General features: G+C 41.1%; 1 protein-coding gene across 1 annotated transcript; it reads left to right on the top strand.

Moving 5' to 3' along the window:
- The first annotated feature begins 9,983 nt into the window (after positions 1–9,983).
- Positions 9,984–21,086, top strand: fam89a (family with sequence similarity 89 member A). Its single transcript, XM_034200199.1, has 2 exons — positions 9,984–10,391; positions 17,912–21,086. Exons 1-2 carry the CDS (start codon positions 10,149–10,151, stop codon positions 18,188–18,190), a joined length of 522 nt encoding a protein of 173 aa, XP_034056090.1. The 5' UTR covers positions 9,984–10,148; the 3' UTR covers positions 18,191–21,086.
- Positions 21,087–21,362: the final 276 nt, after the last annotated feature.

The raw sequence follows: 21,362 nt of genomic DNA, 5'->3' as shown, positions 1-21,362 counted from the left end.
GGTTTAAGTAAATTGTCAGAATAAGTGAGAAATTGATTTAACTTCTGTTAGACATATATGCCATACATTTTTGCATACATTCACAGTAAATATGTATTCAGTATGATGGCTGTTTAACAGAAGTTAAATTCTTTTCTCGCTTATTCTGACAATGAACTTAACCCCAAATAAAAGAACCCAATAAAAAGAGTTGTTAAATAATACTGAAGTCACGTTGTAATAATAACTCATCCCTCTCGAGTTTTCTTTTTGAGCTTTGCCAAAAGCCACTGTGTCAAGTGTCCTTATTGGGTTGCCGTACGGAGTTGTCCAATATGGCGGACCATCTCGCACATGCGCACTGCAGATCGGGCAGTGACAGTGCTAGCTAACCTGTGTACGGTGGCCCTGAAGTGCAAGACACCACAGCATTTCACAAAACACAACAGCATTTCACAAAACACAACAGCATTTCACAAACGCCGCAGCATTTCACAAACACAACAGCATTTCACAAAACACAACAGCATTTCACAAACACAACAGCATTTCACAAAACGCCGCAGCATTTCACAAACACAACAGCATTTCACAAAACACAACAGCATTTCACAAAACACAACAGCATTTCACAAAACACAACAGCATTTCACAAAACACAACAGCATTTCACAAAACACAACAGCATTTCAGAAAACGCCGCAGCATTTCACAAAACACAACAGCATTTCACAAAACACAACAGCATTTCAGAAAACGCCGCAGCATTTTAGAAAACACAACAGCATTTCAGAAAACACCACAGCATTTCACATTGGACGGAAAGGGTATTCCTTTAGGGAGAACACTTCTTGTTTGTGATTGGACAGAGCCAGCCAGAGAAGCACTGCGTGATTGGTTGTTTTTGCTGCCAGTCAAGAAATGACGCTTCGTGATTGGCCCAACACATCAGCTGTTAGCTGTTAGCACACACTCAGAGCTCACAGCTCCTCATATCTGTTCAGAAACTGGACAAAAGTTAAACATATACAAACCACAGACTGTCTATGTCATGGTGAATACAGTCGCTGCTTTAGTTATGTCTGTATGACGTTGTTGTGAGTGTGGACGGAGCAGCTACAGGTTAGTTTAGCCTGATGGATCCGATTCCGATAGGATTTACATGGAGATACGGCCCGCCCCCTCTCCAGCGTCTTGTTTGAATGACAGGAGTAAACACAGAATTAATGTTTTATTAATTCATGGTTTTTAAGGGTGTCACGGCTGCTGCTGCTGTCTGCTCGTTAACCTGTCTAGGATTGTTTTCAGCTGTGTATGTTATATGTATATGAGATGCGCCGTTGCCCAGACGCCATTGGATGCCAGTTTCCTGTCCCTCCTCCGGTAGGCGTGACCGAAGATCTGGATTGGAGCAGGTCGGGCCCGACTCACCAATCCCTGCCCACACCTTCCGGGGACTCTTACAAGAGTGTGTGCATCTCAGTTAGACGGGGGAGGTCTGAATCTGTGTCAGACGTCTCTCGGTGCTCTCCTTATGTTCTGTGTAGCTCTGTGCTAGTTCTGATATAGTGGTTAGTTAGGATGTGTGTATTCTGTGATTTGTGACTACGTCGAACTTGTGCGAGGCGCCTCACTATTTTAGCCGTAAGTGCCCATGACTGTGATAATCTGTGGTCTTCGTTTTGTGTAGCGTTATTTTGAACAGACAGCTGGTTTTAAGAGCCTGAAGTTTTGTTATATCATCTTTATTTTGAGTTTATTATTAAAATCAACCTCTTACCAAGAACACCTGGTTTCGTGTTGTTTCCCTTTTACCCTAAGCGAGCTGGGGACGTAACAAAGGGGCTTATCTCCACGTAAATACTATGGTAGACCACCCAATATTCGCATCGCTCTAATCGCTCGAGTTTCACGGCGGCTGTCAGCTGCGTTTGCTCCTGTCATTCAAACAAGAGGCGCTGGAGAGGGGGCGGGGCGTATCTCCATGTAAATCTTATGGGAGATACCAACTACAACAAAAATGAACATATTTGACCGTGATTTAATTGTAATACACGTTTCAAAGTGGTGCCGAAGTAACTACATACTGATAACGGTTAGCAAAAACCATGAATTAACGCTTTGACAAGACGGCAGGCGAAAAGCTTTTAAAATGCGTGTTTTCTGAATGGAATCGGACCCATCAGGCTAAACTAACCTGTTGCCGCTCCGTCCACACTCACAACAACGTCAGACATAAATAAAGCAGCGACTGTATTCGCCATGACACAGACAGTCTGTGGTTTGTACATGTTTAACTTTTGTCCAGTTTCTGAACAGATATGAGGAGCTGTGAGCTCTGAGTGTGTGCTAACGGCTGATGTGTTAGGATATATTTCGCTGTCGGGTGCTGACCAATCACAAACCGTCATTTCTTGACTGGCAGCAAAAACAACCAATCACAGCAGTGCTTCTCTGGCTGGCTCTGTCCAATCACAAACAAGAATTGTTCTCCCTAAAGGAATACCCTTTCCGTCCAATGTGAAATGCTGTGGCGTTTTCTGAAATACTGTGGCGTTTTCTGAAATGCTGTAGTGTCTTGCACTCCAGGGCCACCGTACCTGTGCTACATCACTGCACGACACCAATTTGTAGCAGGAAACAAGTGTCTATATATTGTCATTTTAATAACTAGTATTGTATGAACCATAAAAAAGGTTTAGTTCAAACGTGGCACTTTAGGCCGCCCTACACGTCACTGTAAGCACAGTTACATCTGCAACTCAATGCGATTCACATAAAGTAACGGGGGTCACTGCTGTGTCTGTGGTTTATCTAAGAACCCCTTAGCTAAAACAAACATAGAATGAGGAGTTGGACTTGAGACAGGAGAAGAGAAGGACATATAGTGGGTGTAACGGAGCTGGCGGGTGAGCAAAAATGGGGAGGAGGGGGAGGTCAGAGGTCAGACAGCGGGAGGCCAGCTGCTGGTCAGGACTACGCCCTCCTGTCCCTGCATAATGGAGAGAGGCCAGGAGGGTGACAGAGCACGAGAGCTAACACACATCTCATTCAAGCACCACAGACTGATGCTGCTGCTACACACACCGCTGAACATCCTCTCTCTGCACGTGCATCACTTGAGGGGAGATCTGGGACAGAAAGCATGGAGGTTCTCTGATGTTTGAGGTATAAAATGTGATGTTTAAAGAAAAGAAGAACAGGTTTTGTTTTGTTATTTCCAACCTGTAGTCTTATCTGAATAAAAGACCATGATCCTGATTTATGCACTTGGAAGTAATGGCTTACAAGGATAACTTGAAAGCACAACCAATCCTATTAAAGCCCTATCCACAATTAACAACGTGAGTGAGGGGTCGTGAGATCATACATTTTTCGGAAACAGGAAATAACAGAGATCAGCTTCAAAAATGTTTGAATACACCTGGAAGTTGAGGAGTGGGAGCGCACGCATTCCCCTCAGTGAGAAATGTCTCATTGTTTCCTTTTTAACAGCAGGAAGAGGATGTTTTACCCTCCACATATTTATTGTTGACAACACTTCCATATGTGATTTTATACTTTGAAACAAAGCCGTATAATCCATTGTCAGTACAGTTATACGTCACCCTGACATCACCCCTCCAGAGGAAACAGGGACAGCAGCTGTTCTGACACTCCTCTCCCCTAACCGGCTGTACACTCACACACTAGGAAGCTGACCTCCTACACACACACACACACACACACACACACACACACACACACACACACACACACACACACACACACACACACACACACACACACACCACACACACACACACACACACACACACACACACACACACACACACACACACTCCTTCCCTTCAGACCCCATTGTGTTTCTCAGACAATGATGCATCAGCTCCAAGTTCAATGCAGAGTTGTTCCAGCAGTGAGATGGGATGGTGGTAGTAGAAAAATGTTTTCTTAACAAATGATATGCGTTTGTTTTTTTAAATATAAATTGAGGTTCGGGTGTAATCCGGTCATAAAACTACAATTTTAGACAGAGATGATCAAATTTGAATGATTTAAGGACAAATCAGATGTTGCACGCACACAAACAGACACACACATAAACATGTCTACCTGACTAACGGGGTACCATAATTTTACTCTGCTTAGTGAAGACTTCTGTCTCGTCCCATTATAGGAAAATAGAAAAAAAAAAGTTTAAATGCAAAGACAAGTAGAACATATTATGATTGTATACATTAAGGTAAAATAATGATATTTATATAAGAATGTATAATAATAACATTAGTTCAAATGGTTGTTCTTTATGTACGTTTACGGCGATTGATGGTACACAAATTAGAAACTAATTATTTGATATGTTTAACCTGAATTGTCACTGTAAATCATTTTTCAGAATATGTATGCTTTTTCCTATACTAGACACTAACAACGTGCACCATAAGGCCGAGTGATGGCTTTGTGATATCCTGCCATGTTCAATGGATGTCTGCGTTTCATCCATGAAACCTCAAATCACTTATTTATTATGGAAAATGTCCAAGCTAATATTCTATGCATGGTGGGAGAATATCTTTAGGGGAAAGACAATTCATAGTATTTGCACTCTAGGGCTTCAAATAATAATAATGCCCAAGACATGGGGAAAGGAGAATAAAGTCACATTTAAGGCAGAAAAATACATTCAAAAGACGTTCATTTTCTGCCTATGTACAGTGCATGAGTATTTAATGTCATCTCCTTGGCGTTTAGCAACACATATCGCTTTCCAGCAGAGACATCAGCGGATATCTTCAGAGCATTATTAGCCACCATACGCTTAGTGATGCTTTTTAGCAAGGCAGATTAACACGAGCCTGCTGCGGTTACGAACATGACACCCAGGGGGGGGGGGGGCATCATACGCTTAATCCTTTGATCTCTGAAGGCAGTGATGATGATGATGGTGGTGGTGATGGTGGTGAAAGCTTAAGAGGAGTTCTTCTGCTCATAAAAGCCTCACAAAACAGATTGTCCCTGATCGGTCTGCAGCTGAGGACGGTCGGCGCATGGCTGATTGTTTCTGAGAGCAGGATTAGGCTGTACTGTACAGATGCTTTTCAACGGCAAATGTAGTAGTTGACACTGTATTAATAGCATGGAATTAACAGTTAGGAAGTCACATTGTTGGTTATCCATCCCAAAACATGAATATTAGTCAGGAAACAGAGTTGTATATGTGTATGACAACACTGTAAATTGATGAGGTACAAAGTGGATTAAAAGATTTGATTTGAACACACTAGTGGTCTTAGCATTTGCTTCCAAATAGTAGCTTGTTGGCTTTTTAAAATAATTAAGGGTTTAAGGAAAAGGATACATTTTAGCTCTATTTTAACTCTTAAATTGTTAATATGATTTCATTGAGTTATATTTCTGACCCTTTACTACTTTTTGTCAGTCAATGCAAACTATTTTACGCGTACAGAGATTAAGATCTATGCACCCACTCCCAATAAGGCAAATACATGATAAGGTCTGACAGCAGCACCTTTTTGTCTAATAGCCTATGAAAGTAAAATCAAATTGTTGTTTTTTGTAGCAATAAGTGTAGATTTTGTAAGCTTGGCTCTAGGGTGCTCATAAGAAGAAGCACATGATGCTGTCTGTAGGAGTCAGATTCAATTCATTTTAGTAGATTACATTATCCATCTGCCTGACTGTGTGTGTGTGTGTGTGTGTGTGTGTGTGTGTGTGTGTGTGTGTGTGTGTGTGTGTGTGTGTGTGTGTGTGTGTGTGTGTGTGTGTGTGTGTGTGTGTGTGTGTGTGTGTGTGTGTGTGTGTGTGTGGTAGATCACATGCTCCTCTTTTGCCGGGGAGCGTGTGTGATGCTTTTGTGTGTTGATTTCAAGGTTATTGTTGTTATATTGCTGTTACGGAGCTGCAGGCTGGGGGTGCGGGAAGTGAAGCCAACCATCTGTCCTTTATACTCTAAAACTATTGTCCCCAGACACACACACACACAGACACACAGACACACACACACATACCCCCATCATGACCTCATACTCTATGCCTGCACTCAGCTGGGGGAAATCTATCAATTAGGTTTATTGCAGGCACTCAAATGAACACTACATTCCAACATTAAGCTGATAGGAAGGCCTTCAGTTACATTTTAAATAAGTATTGAGTGTTCAATGTTTCACTATTAGAGCACGAACATCATAGAAAGATTAATACTTACACAAGATCACATCCGTTAGCTTATTCAATCATCTTGTTTCTCTTTTTTGTAGTCATTTTTATTAAGACTTGTGTATATGTTTCTCCAATAGTTATTAATGTATCCAAATAGAAAGTGTATATGAAGTAATCTGTATTGATGTTATAGCTAAATGTCGTTGGCTATACTGTATATTCAAGGTGGAATGTATGTTTCTTATTTCTTATCATAAATGTTTGTCAAATATCTTACCTCGTTTCTTCACTAACACAGTAAAGAATATATTTTGAATTTGTTATGCTTTGGTCAAAATATCTTTAGCTACTGGTGTTCAAATCATTTTGAATTTAAAAAACTTAAACAGATCAAACAGACTCAGTTTTCCTGCCTAGGGAGACGCCCAGCAGCCACAGTGTTAAATGGACAGGAAGCGGATTTGACTTCTCAGCCACAATCAGCACCATCAAGGTAATATCCAACCATGAGATGACCGGGAGTTGGATTTCAAAATAAATGTCGATTTTTTAAATTACATTTTAGAGTAGTCACAATTATTCTGTGAAAATGCAGTATATGTCCACTTTTCATACATGTCTCCAAATACCTGAATAAATCATTTAACTGGTCAATGCCTTTGATATTTTTGCTGCTTTGTAGTTGTATGAAAATATACTATATTCAAGAGTCTTCTGATTTAATAAAAAGATAAGATAAGATATACAACAATATAAAACAATGAACACATAACATATCTAATATCTTAACCAAAATTCCTCATTAAAATAACCAATTAATCAAAACATCAACAGCCAGATGTGTCTGCCTCCAAGTCATTTAAAACCCTTCAAATGCCCCCAGAGGGACCAGCTCTAGTTGAATAAATTATGTGGAATAAATCTAATTATAGTCGCCATTATACTATCAAGGTCGAATGGTGTACCATCCCTAAACCTGACTCAACATGAAAAATGTAGGGTTGTGATTGTGAAAAGGAAAACATGTTTACAGAACCTACATCTACATTTCTTAGTAAAAAACATTTATAAAAATGCCCATACTAAAAAAAAAACAATCAACATTTGTCATTAACAAAACCAGTCCATCAAAATGTCATGCAGCCAGATGTGTTGGCCACAAAGTCATAGTAAAGGTCACCTATCATAATATTTTTAGGCAATAGCATATTTCAGATATATAAAACAAATATTAAAAACATGTCTATGAAGTGTTTTGCTCCAAATACCAAGCAGATCGCCCATTCTAGCCATGCCTCAAATCCCTCTATTTCACTTCCTGTTTCAAAAGTGCTGATTCTGGGTATAAAGCTTTAAAAAAAAAAAATAGATTTAAAAAAAGGAGGGGGCTGAGCTCATGCGGGACCCGGCAGCACCAGTGGTTCTCAAACTCTTTTCAATAATATACCCCCTTTGAAAAAAGAATTCAGCCAAGTACCCCCTGGTCAGCGCAAAAACAATTTGTTAAGGAAAAATGCCTATTTACTGTAAAGAGGTACAGTACAGCGCTGCACCATCAGTGTCTGATTTATTAAAACAGCAACATTGTAACTGAGAAACACTTAAATGCTACATTTCAAATGTTTAGAATCCATCACTAAATTCATGGCAAACCAATTTTAACATCATGCAATAACACTAAGACGACATTAGTTGCATTGAACTGATCTTTTTAATAAGTTGTAATTACAATGTAGTGAGAAACATGGGCTTGTGCTTCACTGAGGATCTTTGTCATTCTGACAGCGAGGCAAACTGCAGTTTTACATTTCGCGTTCTGAAATATGTGTAACTCTGTTAATATAAAACCCACACTGCTCAAACTTCCTTACTTTTCTTAAAATTGGAATATTTATTTATTTAGGGGCGTGGGGAATGAAGAGAAAAAAATATATGAGCATATTATGAGCATGGGATTTTGACCCCTCATATAAACATATGCATAATGCTGCGCTATACTTTGCGGCCACACGCCGTTGCCAAGCATCGCTTATTGTTTAGGTCCTTTGATAAGCAGGCAGTCACTACTACTAACTAGAACTAGCTAGATCTGATAGATTTGGACATAAACGCGAGTGAAGTCTAACCGGACGCGAGAGAGATCAGATCATAACGGAGAACACGCAGGTCTTCCGGATCACAGCTCCCCCGCTGTGACGGACCGGTGAGCGGAGCAAAATACACTAAGAGTTCGACCTAACACACTTAGCTAGTGTATCTACTCTGGAACAAGCTAAACTAGTTATAAATATCTGTATTCTTTACTGTCGGGTCACTTAGTACAGATTCAGCGAGCTGCACGAGACTGACAGGCTGTCAGGAGAGGGAGAGGAAAAGAGAGCACCCCGTTTATTTTTCCCATTTTATTATCCAGAGTTACTGTAAACTTTTGAATAAAGTAGTTAATCTACTATTAGTAGTTTGTTTAAATGCATGACTTATGTTGTTTTTTTCATTACATAAAATAAATCTCACGTACCCCCTGCAGTACTCCAACGTACCCCTAGGGGTCCGCGTACCCCCATTTGAGAACGACTGGTCTAAACTAAATACTGCGGTGATGAAACGCCATATCATGGATTATCAAGGATTATCTCTGAAACAGTATGGAGCTCAAAGGCTTTCTCTCTTGCCGGTTATACCACAAGGTGAGTTCCTCTTTATTTCCTGCTTCTTCACACACATGCTCTCCAGTACAGGTTAGCTCTGAGTGTTAGCGATGCTAATGTAAACACCGACCATATTACGTCCAAAACAGTCGGGCATTGTTTCTGATAGCAACGTTTCTGATTGGGCCGTGGGTGTAAAGCCAGCCTACATTTCAGATATTACGTCATATCGGACGCAAATCTGGATCAGCTCCGTTGTAGCCCTGTTTTTAGAGATTTGGGTACGGAGGAAAAGAGAGAGGGCTTTATTTTCTGACTGAGTTCCCCAACACACCGTTCGGGGACACATGTTTATGTATAAAAGACATCAAAAAGTGCATTTTGCATGGTACTGTAGGTCCCCTTTAAATCCCTTTAAATGCATCCATAGGGCCCAATTATTGAATGTAATGAGTTATACGAAGCCAACAAACCTATATCGTATCATGGTTGGTGAAGGTCCAAACGTTTCTGTCTTCCTAAACCTGATTCAACATTCAAATGTACGTTTGAATCAGATTCTGAATTCCTTCATTCGTCCCACAGAGGGGACATTTACATTGTGAGAGCTAAGTATAGATAGAGATGAAAATAATACAGCAATAAAATGAAAGACATGCACATAATAAATACATTAAAATGTACAGAAGTGCACATTCAGTTAGATAAGTAAGTAGCAGCACTATTTATAAAATAAAAAGGTGTAACATGCAGAATACAGTGTGGTAGATTACATTAGATAGATAGATAGATAGATAGATAGATATAGACATATAGACATATAGACAGATAGATAGATATATAGATAGATAGATAGATAGATAGATAGATAGATAGATAGATAGATAGATAGATAGATAGATAGATAGATAGATATAGATAGATAGATAGATAGATAGATAGATAGATAGATAAGTACTTTATTGATACAATTCAATCGTATATATTCCACAGAGTTACATACATATTCTTCTTACAGTAATAGATTGTTTAACTTGTAGTTGTTGAATGGATAACAATGATTTCAGAACCTACAGTACATTTTATATATATGTATTGTAGGACAAAAAAAAGCCCCTTTATTTTGATGGTCAAACCGGAAATTAAATTACTTCAATCCGGGTACTTTGACGTGTCGTCACCGGCCGCCCTCAGCAGAGAAAACCACGGCTGTTGCTCAGTCTGTTTGGTGTGGAAGAGACGGCCGTTTATTCACAACATTTACAGGATTCTACCCCAACAAACAGTCACCGTTAGTGTTAAATCCCAGCATCTTTTCGGCCAGTAACTCACAGGACGATGAATGGTAAGTCTACGAACGGTTCGTTGGGGGGCATGGCCTGTATCGAGGGTCTTCCCCCGCTGCCGAAGAGCCTGAGCGGCTTGCTGAACTCCAGCGGCGGCTCCTGGAGAGACATGGAGAGGATGTACGTGAAGAAGACCATGATCCAGGACGACCTGAGCCGGGGCAGAAACGACAACCTGCTGTCACACAAGCCGGCCAACCTGGACGCTGCCCTGGCTCTCCTGCGGAAAGAAATGGTAACATTTTAGTTGTATTTAGCGAGAAGAAAGTGGTCAGTTTGTCCCTGTCCGTTGGTTGGTCTGTCGACATGTTTTAATCCCTCTGCGCTCTACATTCAGAGCCAGCCAAATCCCCTCAAGAAGCTCTGGCATTTGGATGTAGCCTGGCTCTGTGCATATTTACACACCTCTTAACCCACAGTTTAAGGCTTTTTACAAATGGTAAAAGGCGCTTAGTTAATTCGGCATACATACCATTTAGCATTGCGTGAATTAAATATCGTCTCACTCTCCAGGTATGCATTTCGCTTTTCTCCCTGCAGCCCACATACATTTTAGGGATAGATATATTTAGATGTTGCCTGGCTTTGTGCATATATTTACACACCTCTATCACACAGTTCAAGGCTTTTAAAATATGATAAGAGTCTCCTTAATTCGGCATGCATACCATTTAACATGCACTAAAATACATGGATTAAAATATCATCTTGTATGAACATGGGTCTGCTTCAAAGCCTTTAAAGAAACTGGTATGTGGATGGTGTCTGGCGTCTGGCATACTTACACACATTTTAACTAGGGATGTAACGATATATCGAATATCGCGATATTGCGGTAAATAAATGTCTCAATACCGTCGTGATACTGACACAATCTACCGCGATTTTTTTAAACCTTTATTTAACCAGGTGGTCCCATTGAGATCATCGATCTCTTTTTCAAGGGAGACCTGTCCAACATGGCAGCAAGTAGGTTACAACATGAACATAAAACAACAGATAACACAAAAGGACATCGTATTTACAGGGCTACATGTACATACCTAGAGACATTGACAAGTACCAACAGTATATTTATATCTCGCCCTGTCAATAAGCCTCACCTTCTTGGCAAACACTGTATTGTTTTTGAAGTGGTGGAGAGACAATGCACAGTTTGACCCACTGCTGTCACCCATGGCCAAAGCATATCTCTCTGTCCCAGCAACATCAGTACCAAGCGAGAGAGTTTTTTCCACAGCAGGGGATATTGTAAACGCCCAAACATCCCAGCTTCTACCGGGAAATGTGGACATGCTCATATTCCTAAAAGATAACCTTGATGATGCCGAGTGAGTGAGTTACGGCCCGTCTACACTACAGGCGTCAAAAAAATGCTTTCAACGCTTCGCCCATTCATTTGAATGGGGTGACGTAGGATATTTTCAAACTTCGCCGAACTGCATAGTGGGTAGCATGGCAAGGCGTTGCAAGCATCGCGAGCGTCTATCGATGCTTGTTCGAAGCTGGCGTCAGCCAATCAAATCCCGTTTTTGCAATTCCCGCCAGTACAAGCACTAGCCAATCAAACCGCGTGCAAGCTGGGAGAGCCAGACCGCAGTTCATTTCCTCATATTCCAAACGAGAAATTACGGTAGCAAATCAACCGGTTCTTTCCGACCAGAACTATTTACCGGGATACAAACCGGAGGAACCAGGCATGGAGGGAGGAGGCAGAGACAGTGGAGGAAGCAGGCATGGAGGGAGGTGGCAGAGACAGTGGGGGAAACTGGTAGGTTTTCGCCTGTTTGGGGATTTTATATCCAGTTTACTTCGTTTTAACATTGCTATTGCTTTGTATGTCGGGGGCGGGAGATTCATGTGATTGGTTGTTGGTCGCGTTGCTCGCAAAAAATCGCCAAGCTTCAGACACGCCCAGCTTCAAGATTTTTTGATGCCTGTAGTGTAGACGGGCCGTTAGAGTTGAGTTACTTGAAAAACTAAAGTGAAACTTGATTTATTTTATTGCAGGGTCTGATTATTATATTGTTGACACTTTAAAATACTACTATCCTACTAAAATGCTGTACAAATCTTTTTTTTAATTGATTATTTAATAAAGAAAAAAAAATTCAATTTTTTTATTTTTCAATATCGCGATAAATATTGTACCGTGGACTTTTTATCGTGATATTATCGTACCGTGAGTTTTTGGTATCGTTACATCCCTAATTTTAACACACGGTTTAAGGCTTTTTACAAATTATAATAGTCTCCTTTTAAATGTCAGCATACACACCATTTACCATTGCCTGAATTGATGTCATCTTCAGGAATGGCTTTAGCTTCTTTCCTGCATTTTCGTCTTACATTTTAATGATCGATAGATTTGGATGTTTCCTGGATTTGTGCATATTTACACACTTCTTAACACAAAGTTTACGACTTTGTACAAGTTGTAAGAGTTTCCTGTCACATTCGGCATACATATAAATGACCATACATATAATTAATATCATCTTCAGGTATGGATTTCACTTTCTTTCCTGCAGTCCACTTACATTTTAGTGATAGAAAGTCATCATTGGACCCTGACTAGCCCCAAACTATTTTTGCACAATATCAGCTCTGTTTAGTGAAATGTATGTTTACCGAGGTTATGAAAAGACCCCATTGATTCCCAGAGTGTATATTTGTACATGCTACATGAAGTCTTTTCAAACTCTAGCAGTAAGAATACAAGAGAAACCAGGATCAGGATAAGCTCTGCAGTCATTAAGTCAAATTAAGTCATTACGCTCATGCTGATTTATAGTCTAAGCTCAATTTAATACCTTTTAGTATCAGTATAAAACTGTTTTCATGAGCTAGCATGTAACCCTGACCTGTAGTGAATACTAAGACATTATAAGGCTACAGTAATTGGGGTGTAAACAGTGACACACACTCTTACTCCCCGTTGCCAGCAGCAGGGATTTAATAACAGAGTTTCAGTATCAAGGTAGACTCCTCCACGGCTCTTAGTGAATCCATGACAAAAGCATTCCTCACAGCCAGTCATTTAGAGTCAAACTGTATGAAACTCTACCTCTCTGGCATTTGGACCTTACAGGCTTCACTAAACCCCTGCTTTACTCCCCCTGCTCTCTGATCAAAGGGTATTGCTCTGTTAATGTGTAACTATGAGGTTGTAGTTGACACCGTTTAATACGTTGTCGATGTCCTATTGGTCAGAATCTGTGAGCCGCTCCCCACTTTATGGAGCATGAGGCTTCAGCTGTTTGAACTGACAGTGATTTGTGTGGATGCAATGCAGCGACCCGCAGTTCACTCTGTCAGAAATGCACTTTTGAACTCTGCCAGTCGATGTATCTTTTCTTTATTCCGTGAATTAGTAATGTCAGTTAGGGAAGCAGCTACGGATTAATCTCCTCTCCTATTGGTTGATTTCACTTGAGATGAATGCATTTTTTTAAATATGACCACCATGTGTTGTTTTGTCTGACAAACATCCCAAATATATTCAGTTTACAAATACATTTTAATTTTAAAAGCTGCAACCAGTGAACATTTGGAATTTTCTTTGTAAAAAAACCCGTAATAATTAATTGATTATCAAACCGTTTAGCTATCATTCATCTTTTGATCAAATTATCAATGAATCGGCTAGTTTGTTAATATCATTTGCACATAAATTCTCTGTTTAGCTGAAAAGATTACTCCAATGTTTTGCTTTTTGAAATAAAGTCACAGTAAAAGTCGTGGTTCATTAGCTCCGGCTTTGTAAGTCTGAATCATTTTGGTGTTCGAAAATAAAGGGTACTAAATAATCCTTAGTAGCTTTAGTTGTCTCAGGCTTTCTACAGAGTTTAGAGAACCACTCGGAGATTATCTAAAAAAATGTAAACTCCTAAAAAGCACAATACGGCCCCTTTAAAGTTCCCATGTCATGGCCATTTCTACCGAAGTGTGTGTGTATGAGGAAGCCCGCGGATTGGTCCAAACGTAACTATACCCGAAATACGTCACTATACCCAAGAAGTAAACAATAGAAAAAGAAAATCTCCAACGAGGCGTTCTGGAGGCAGCATAGACAGGTATTTTCTGTGTTAGAGTTTTACTCGCTACAGGGTGTACTTTGAGGGTTTGTGACTCTGCAGAAAAGCTACATAACACACAAGGGGATGGGTAATAACCAGAAAAGCATGACACAGGACCTTTAACAACCAGGAGAAAGCTGTAATTAATCATTTTTTGCTCCGGCTTTGTAACTCTGGGGATTTGAATCATTTTGTGGCTAACAAAATATATTTTAGGTTTGTGCCGGTGTTTGAAAATAAATGGTACTCAGGGTTTCCCACACATAGACTATACTTGGGCGGGCCGCCCAGGTATATTAACGGCCGCCCAAGTATATTTCGCGACCCATTTAGTTTTTTTTTTAATTCGTCCGTGACCATGACGCCATCTGCGATCGATTAACTTGTGGACAATGATCCCTCGCTCTACGCCTCCTGTACCCAGTCCCGGACTGGCCATCGGGAGGACCGGGGGCTTTCCCGATGGCCTGGCCTGTTAAGTGGCCTGCCTCTCACAGGGTGACTGGCTGTCCACATGATGTGGCCTGCCGACATGGCCACTGTCATACAGATCATAAATCAAAGCTCTTGATTGGTCTCTGTGTCATTCAAGCTCGGGATAACCTCAGCTCAGGTGAGGTAAAGGACTCTGAGTCTTTAGATACTTAACTTAGTCTAAGTTCTCAGTGGGTCTCAAACGGTTTGGTCACCATTTATGTAAACACATATTTCCATTTGAGGGGGGAGTGATTAGTAAAATATGCATGAATAAAAAAAAAGAAAAGTTAACTAGGTGAAAAAACTGTTAAAACTTATTGAGAGCTAAAACTAGTCTTTGCTGCTGCCTCAAAGAGGAGCAGGGGGGAGAGGAGGGAGACGGGAGAGGCTGATTCAGGAGCCCAGACACACTCACAACCAGAGGTTGCGTTAACCGAATATTTTCCGTCTATGACGGATTTTTTTTAACAATGACGGAAAAATCTGAAAGCAGTCCGTCATTTTGACGGATTAGAACAAACTCGGAACAGCGCCAAAGTTTCCCCGCAGCGAGGCTCCGGTGTTATGCATGCCTGCCAAAAAGGAAATGATACCGTTTCCAAACCCAACTTTGCCGTACAAATCATTGAAATGTCTGAGTTTTGGCTTTACGCTGTGCGCACTCCTGTGAGGTGCAGTGGGCATGCATAACACGGCGCTAACAGTTCACGAGCGTGTGCCCCGCCCCCCGTTAACTGTTCACGACCGTGCTCTCCCCCCCACACCCCCGTTAACTGTTCACGACCGTGCTCTACCCCCCACACCCCCGTTAACTGTTCACGACCGTGCTCTCCCCCCCACACCCCCCGTTAACTGTTCACGACCGTGCTCTCCCCCCCCCGGTTGATAGTTCTTTCTCTCTCCCCCCCCCCCAGAGTGTAAAGGCCGACGGGTAACACTGAATTTTGACGAAAATGTTACGATCCTGTCCGTCAAAATGACGGGCAGTGAAAAAGTCTAGCGCAACCTCTGCTCACAACTATAAATGAACCAAACATAAATAAACAAGTTTCAGTGTTCCCTGTTTTGTCATATTGGAAATGGGATGTTATTGGTTATGGCCATGTTCTTATGATTATTGAAATGTATACAGTTCTGTTTCATATAGGTGTTCCCATAGATCTAGTCTCTTTATTTTCCCCTCAAAGTGCACCAGATTGATGCATTTAACTCCAAAATAAAATTTAAAAAATCTTACCGGGGAAGCATGCCCCCGGACCCCCCTAGAGGATTTGAGGTCGACCCCCACTTAAAATCACATTGATAGGTTCCTAAATACATTTACCATTTTTTTTTTTTTTTAAATAGTAACCCATGTGATGTCCATATGTTTATTTGTGGGTAGTAGATTTAAACCAGGGGTTCCCAACCACCGGTCCGCGGACCGGTACCGGGCCGGTTTAGAAAGTTACCGGTGCGCCAAGTAGGAAGAGGAGCGCACAGCAGACAACCATTTAATTGCAGACTGTTATGTTTATGTGGGGAAATGGCAGTGCATACATTATTTGAGATATATTTCAAACTCAGACTTCATTTTAAGGACATGTTGGCCAGGGGTGTAGAGCTATTTGTTTAAGCACCGGATTGGCAAAACAGGAGAGTAAACCAGTCTGCCTTGATCTATGAATTCATGTCCGGGACTCTCACGGTATCTGCTGCCCGCAGCTGTTTTATAGAAGGAAAACCTCCTTCACTTCATGAAATGGCTGCAGCATCAGGAGGCAGCGGGACGTGTAACTCCGCCTCTGAGAAGTGCAGCACCAGCGGGTAAAGAGCTGTGCCTTTTTACGCACCGCCTTCGCTGTGTTTACCTTCATCAGAACAGCTTAAGAGTGACTGCAGGCTGCTACGTGTTAACCACACACACCTCTACACATATCGCTACACACATCGAACTGCCCGATTACTCCCCCTTTTATTAGTTTTATGAAGGAGATGTCCAGTCACCAAGGCGCATGATGTGTGTGTGTGTGTGCTCTGCTCAGCTCAGCGTGTTCGGTGTGTTTGTGTCTGTCCGACACCGGCATTTGTTTTCAAATGACCATGAACAGTAGTTTACACACATCTGGCTAACTCCATAGGTAGCCTATATGCGGGTGTTCCCAAAATAAATTAGTTTAATCTTAATCTCGATGTCTAACAGTGCCGAAAACAAATGCCAGTGACACACACACGCACACACACACACCACACTCACACTCACACTCACACTCACACTCACACACACACACACACACACACACTCACACACACACACACACACACACACACACACACACACACACACACACACACACACATAAAGGATAAATAAAAAAAATAAAAAAACACACACAGGCGACCGGACATCTCCTTCATAATGCGCCTTCTCCTCGTTTTCCCATCACTGGATTATCCGTAAATCGTACAAACAAAACCAAAACGTTGATTTATCTGTTTTCCCGTTTTGGTTTAAAAATTGAATAACGTCGGTTTTTTGGTTTTCCGTTTTTCCGAAAAACCAAAAAACGACACCGGTTCTTTTTTAAACGTTGTTAATATGTTTTGGATGCATATTATTCTAGTATTTGTTCAGGCTGTTACATACAATTAGCCTCTGTTGCTACCTGCTGGTGAGTAAATATTAAAATCAGTTAAAATTTACAACCGGTCCGCGACTTTTTTTTTAATGTATCTGCCGGTCCTTGGCACAATAAAGGTTGGGAACCCCTGATTTAAACTATAGGGCTATCACTAAGGGCCCTGCCTGTACCTGTTCGCTCTGCCATCGCGTGAAGGGTCTGCTAACAAGCGACCAACAGAAAGGTTAATAGTAGTAGCTTTAGTTGTATCAGGCTGTATGCAGAGCTAAGAGAACCATTCACAGATTATCTAAAACAAAAGTAAAACCCCAAAAAGCATAATAGGCCCCCTTTGACAACCAGGAGAAAACGGCCTCGTGTATTTTTAAATTTGATTTTTAACATGATTTTTTACATTTATCACATTACACATAAACAACCGGACATTCCCCAACATTAGACATATGGTAGATTACAAAATAATGCAAACAAATAAAAAGTGTGCACTTACTAGAAATCAGTTTAAAGTACAGACCAAGAATATATAAGTACATTTGCAAAAAGCCCTCTTTAAGTAATGCTCTGAATGCGTCCTTCAGGTGGGGCTCCGGCAGCAGGACATGTCCCTGCTCTGCCAGCTGTGGTCCCTGCACGAGTCCATCCAGGACTACAAGGGCAGCTGCCAGGACCTGAGCGCCGCCTCCAGCCTCAGCATGATGGAGAACGGATACTTTGACGAGGACGACGAGGACTACCCGGAGCCTGGAGCCACGCCCACCGGAGAGAGGCCGGACGGAGAGCTGGGAGACGGGACGGGAAAGAAAGGGAGCGGCATCGCAAAAGACGACAGCTGGGACTCTTTTCATGTCAACATCTGAGGCCTTTCTGGATGGATACATGCTGTTTGGGGGGGAAAGACTTGAGGAGGAAGGAACTGGTTTGTTAGAGGTAGCAGCTTGTGGTATTTTTTTACCATAATAGACTCCATCTTAAGTCCAGCTCCTCTTCACGTGAAACACACCTCTGATCTATAAAGATATTTCGCAGCGTGACCAGGATCTTCCCCAGACTGCAGAGCTCAGAGTTGCCGACACGTTCTCAAACTCAGGAGTTAAGATATTCCCAGACTCCTCATACTCAAAATTAGGCAATATATATGATGTCTTCTTTAAAAAAAAAAACAGCTGCTTCTATATCACCATCTGAGGCCTGGATGGATACATGCTGTTTGGGGGGAAAGACTTGAGGAAGAAGGAACTGGTTTGTTAGAGGTAACAGCTTGTGTTTTTTTTGTTACCATAATAGACTCCATCTTAAGTCCAGCTCCTCTCTGATCTTCCCTGAGCTGAGAGTTGCCGACACGTCCTCAAACTCAGAGTTCAGATGGATTATATTCCCAGACTCCTCATACTCCAAATTAGGCAATATATATTATTTCTTCTTTAAAAAAAACAAACAGCTGCTTCTGTATCAAGTGCCAGCCAGTGACCCCCCCTTTTTGGCAGAACTTTTTTTACATTTACAAAATATATGAACAAAGTCGTATTATTTATTATATAATATAAATGACAAGATATTTCCTGTTTCTCTCTACGGATGTTTTGTACTGCAACTCTACCCAGGTACAAGGACTACCAGAAACGGAGGCTTCATAAAGGAACACAAAGGATTCTGGACCCAAGCAGACGATTGACTGTGTGTTACTTTAAGCGGTGAGGTCAATATTTACACAAATCCAGAACAAAAGAGGTCAGGCGTGAAGAGCGGAGAAAGTCCTCATACCTGCTCACAGTGTAAAGATGATTGAAACAGAATGAGTTCAGGTTCAGGGCTCTGTGAAATGTTCAAAATGCTGGAGACGGTTGCAACCTGAACACAACTGAAGCTGTAGTGACGCATTACGGACAACTTTGACGTGTCGTTGGTGTTAAAGGCCAGATGGTTTTCATCTATGGGAAATCGTCTAATTATACTGCACACAAACTAAAGGGTAAACTTACTTGGGTCTTGTTTTCATAGTTCTCATTCCTATGATATGTTCTCAAAGTATACTGCTCTTAGATCTGGAAGGGAGAAAGGAAATCAAAAACTGACGGAAAGTACTATGAAATGAAAGCTCACGTTGTAATCAACAACAACATAGCCACGTAGCAACTACTAACCAGCATCGATTTAAAAGAACTGGATGAAATGACTTAATCGGCAAGTTTCCACATAACCAGCTTTGAGATGTTTAGACTTCTCGCATCATTTACACTTGCTAACATTGTCTGTTTTATTCATCACTGTGACTGACGGAGAAGTGTAAGAACTTAAGTGATTGTTCGACTCTGAATGCTCATAATGTTGCACACGGTGTAGACACAAAGCTGTGTGTGTATCAGCTGAACACAGGGTACTTTTATAACTCTTCCGTATCCCTATATAAACTGAACATTGTTTATGACGTGTCGGAGGGATGTAAAGGGGGTTTTCTCAGTGTTTCAATAACGCTTCGATACTGCTCACTAACAAGATTGTAAGTGTATTCAACTGCCGTCTCTGACTGAAACACGCCTTTCTTTGGACTCTGTTTCTGTCCCGCACCATCTATCCAGCAACAATGTTTGGATGTGCAAAGATTCTGCTGCACATATGGTCTTCCTTTCCTTTATATCTAAAAAGCAAAAGGTTTTAGCTGAACCTGTAGCAGGCAACACACAGCAGCTGTTGTATCACTACTAAATGACTGTGGATAGTTTCAGTGTTATTGTGTCTGTACAGATCACCTGTGTGTGTGTGTGTGTGTGTGCCGGTGTAACACAAACCAAAGAAGGAACGGCACTCAAAATGAAATGTATTTGGGTTAAAGTGCTAAAAAAGCTGATAGTTAATGCTCTTGAATGACATTTTATTCAAAAAGTGAACAGTACAGTGTATCGCAGTTATCACACAGGTCATCTCTGTCCTCCAGCAGTGACACTTCATATTTTACTGTGGTGATAATATTGATATTTAAAAAAAAAAAAAAAAAATGACATTATTCCCACGTTTTTTTTTTATCGCTGACCGACGAGAAAGTCTCAGTTCTCACATCTGTCTACACAGCTAGAGTGTAAATCTAAATGATAGTGTACACACGCATGAGTGCATAGTGACCTACAGTAGTTATCACACAGACATTACAGCAGTCATATTAAAGGATTAAACATTTTAGGAAATGTGTTTACTTGCTTTCTTGCAGAGTTAAATAGCAACCATACCGCCCTCATATCCTTGTGATTATGAAGCTGCTTAGCTGATCAACTTACTATATTTCAGCTGTATAATTTGTACAAAATACATGATTTAAAACATGCTTTTGCTGTGCTGGACTGGAAGAAAGCAAAGCATATTTCCCCCTAAAACATTCATACAAATCCTTCAACAGTTCAACAACTCCACCTCTTGCCCACTTCCAAACCTTGTGCTGTTAATATCCATAATGCAAGTTTCTAACAATAACGATACATGCAAAAAAAAGGTCTTCAGTCAAATACGATGGTGCTTTCTCTCATCTAATAAGTTGGATTGAATGTTTGCCCGATGTGTGATAAATCTGTATCTGAATGCTACTAATATTTCCAGTCAAATTACCCATTTGTAATCGACGCAGTTAGAAAGTCTTCTGTACCAACTTGACCCCTGATGATTTCTTATTGGATGTCTACACAATTAGTGCCTTTGCAAACCTTCAGACTGGATGTTTGCTGTGTACCACGGGGACGAGAATAAATAAACTGTTGTATCATGTGACTCGCTTGACATGCAATTTGTTCCTAAAGCTGCTACGTGTAAATCTAGAATCTCGACTTTTGCAAAATCGAGCAAAATGTGTTGTTGTTGTGCTCCGACTACAAATCTAAGGACATCTCAAAGATCTGATTTAAAGGTGTGCCAAGAGATCTGGAGGTTCACTTCGGTCTTTTTCAGGCTCTGCTGTCAAAGGCTCCTTTTTCCTTGTATCGACGAGGATGCAGCTGCTGGAGCCGTGTGTGTTTTCTGATGCTTCCTCCCTCTGAAATATGAGTC

Source organism: Gymnodraco acuticeps, unplaced genomic scaffold (genome assembly GCF_902827175.1).
Source record: "Gymnodraco acuticeps unplaced genomic scaffold, fGymAcu1.1, whole genome shotgun sequence".
In the NCBI taxonomy this organism is placed as follows: Eukaryota; Metazoa; Chordata; class Actinopteri; order Perciformes; family Bathydraconidae; genus Gymnodraco; species Gymnodraco acuticeps.
Note: the sequence above shows the minus strand (reverse complement) of the source record. Positions and strands in the feature narration are given on the sequence as shown.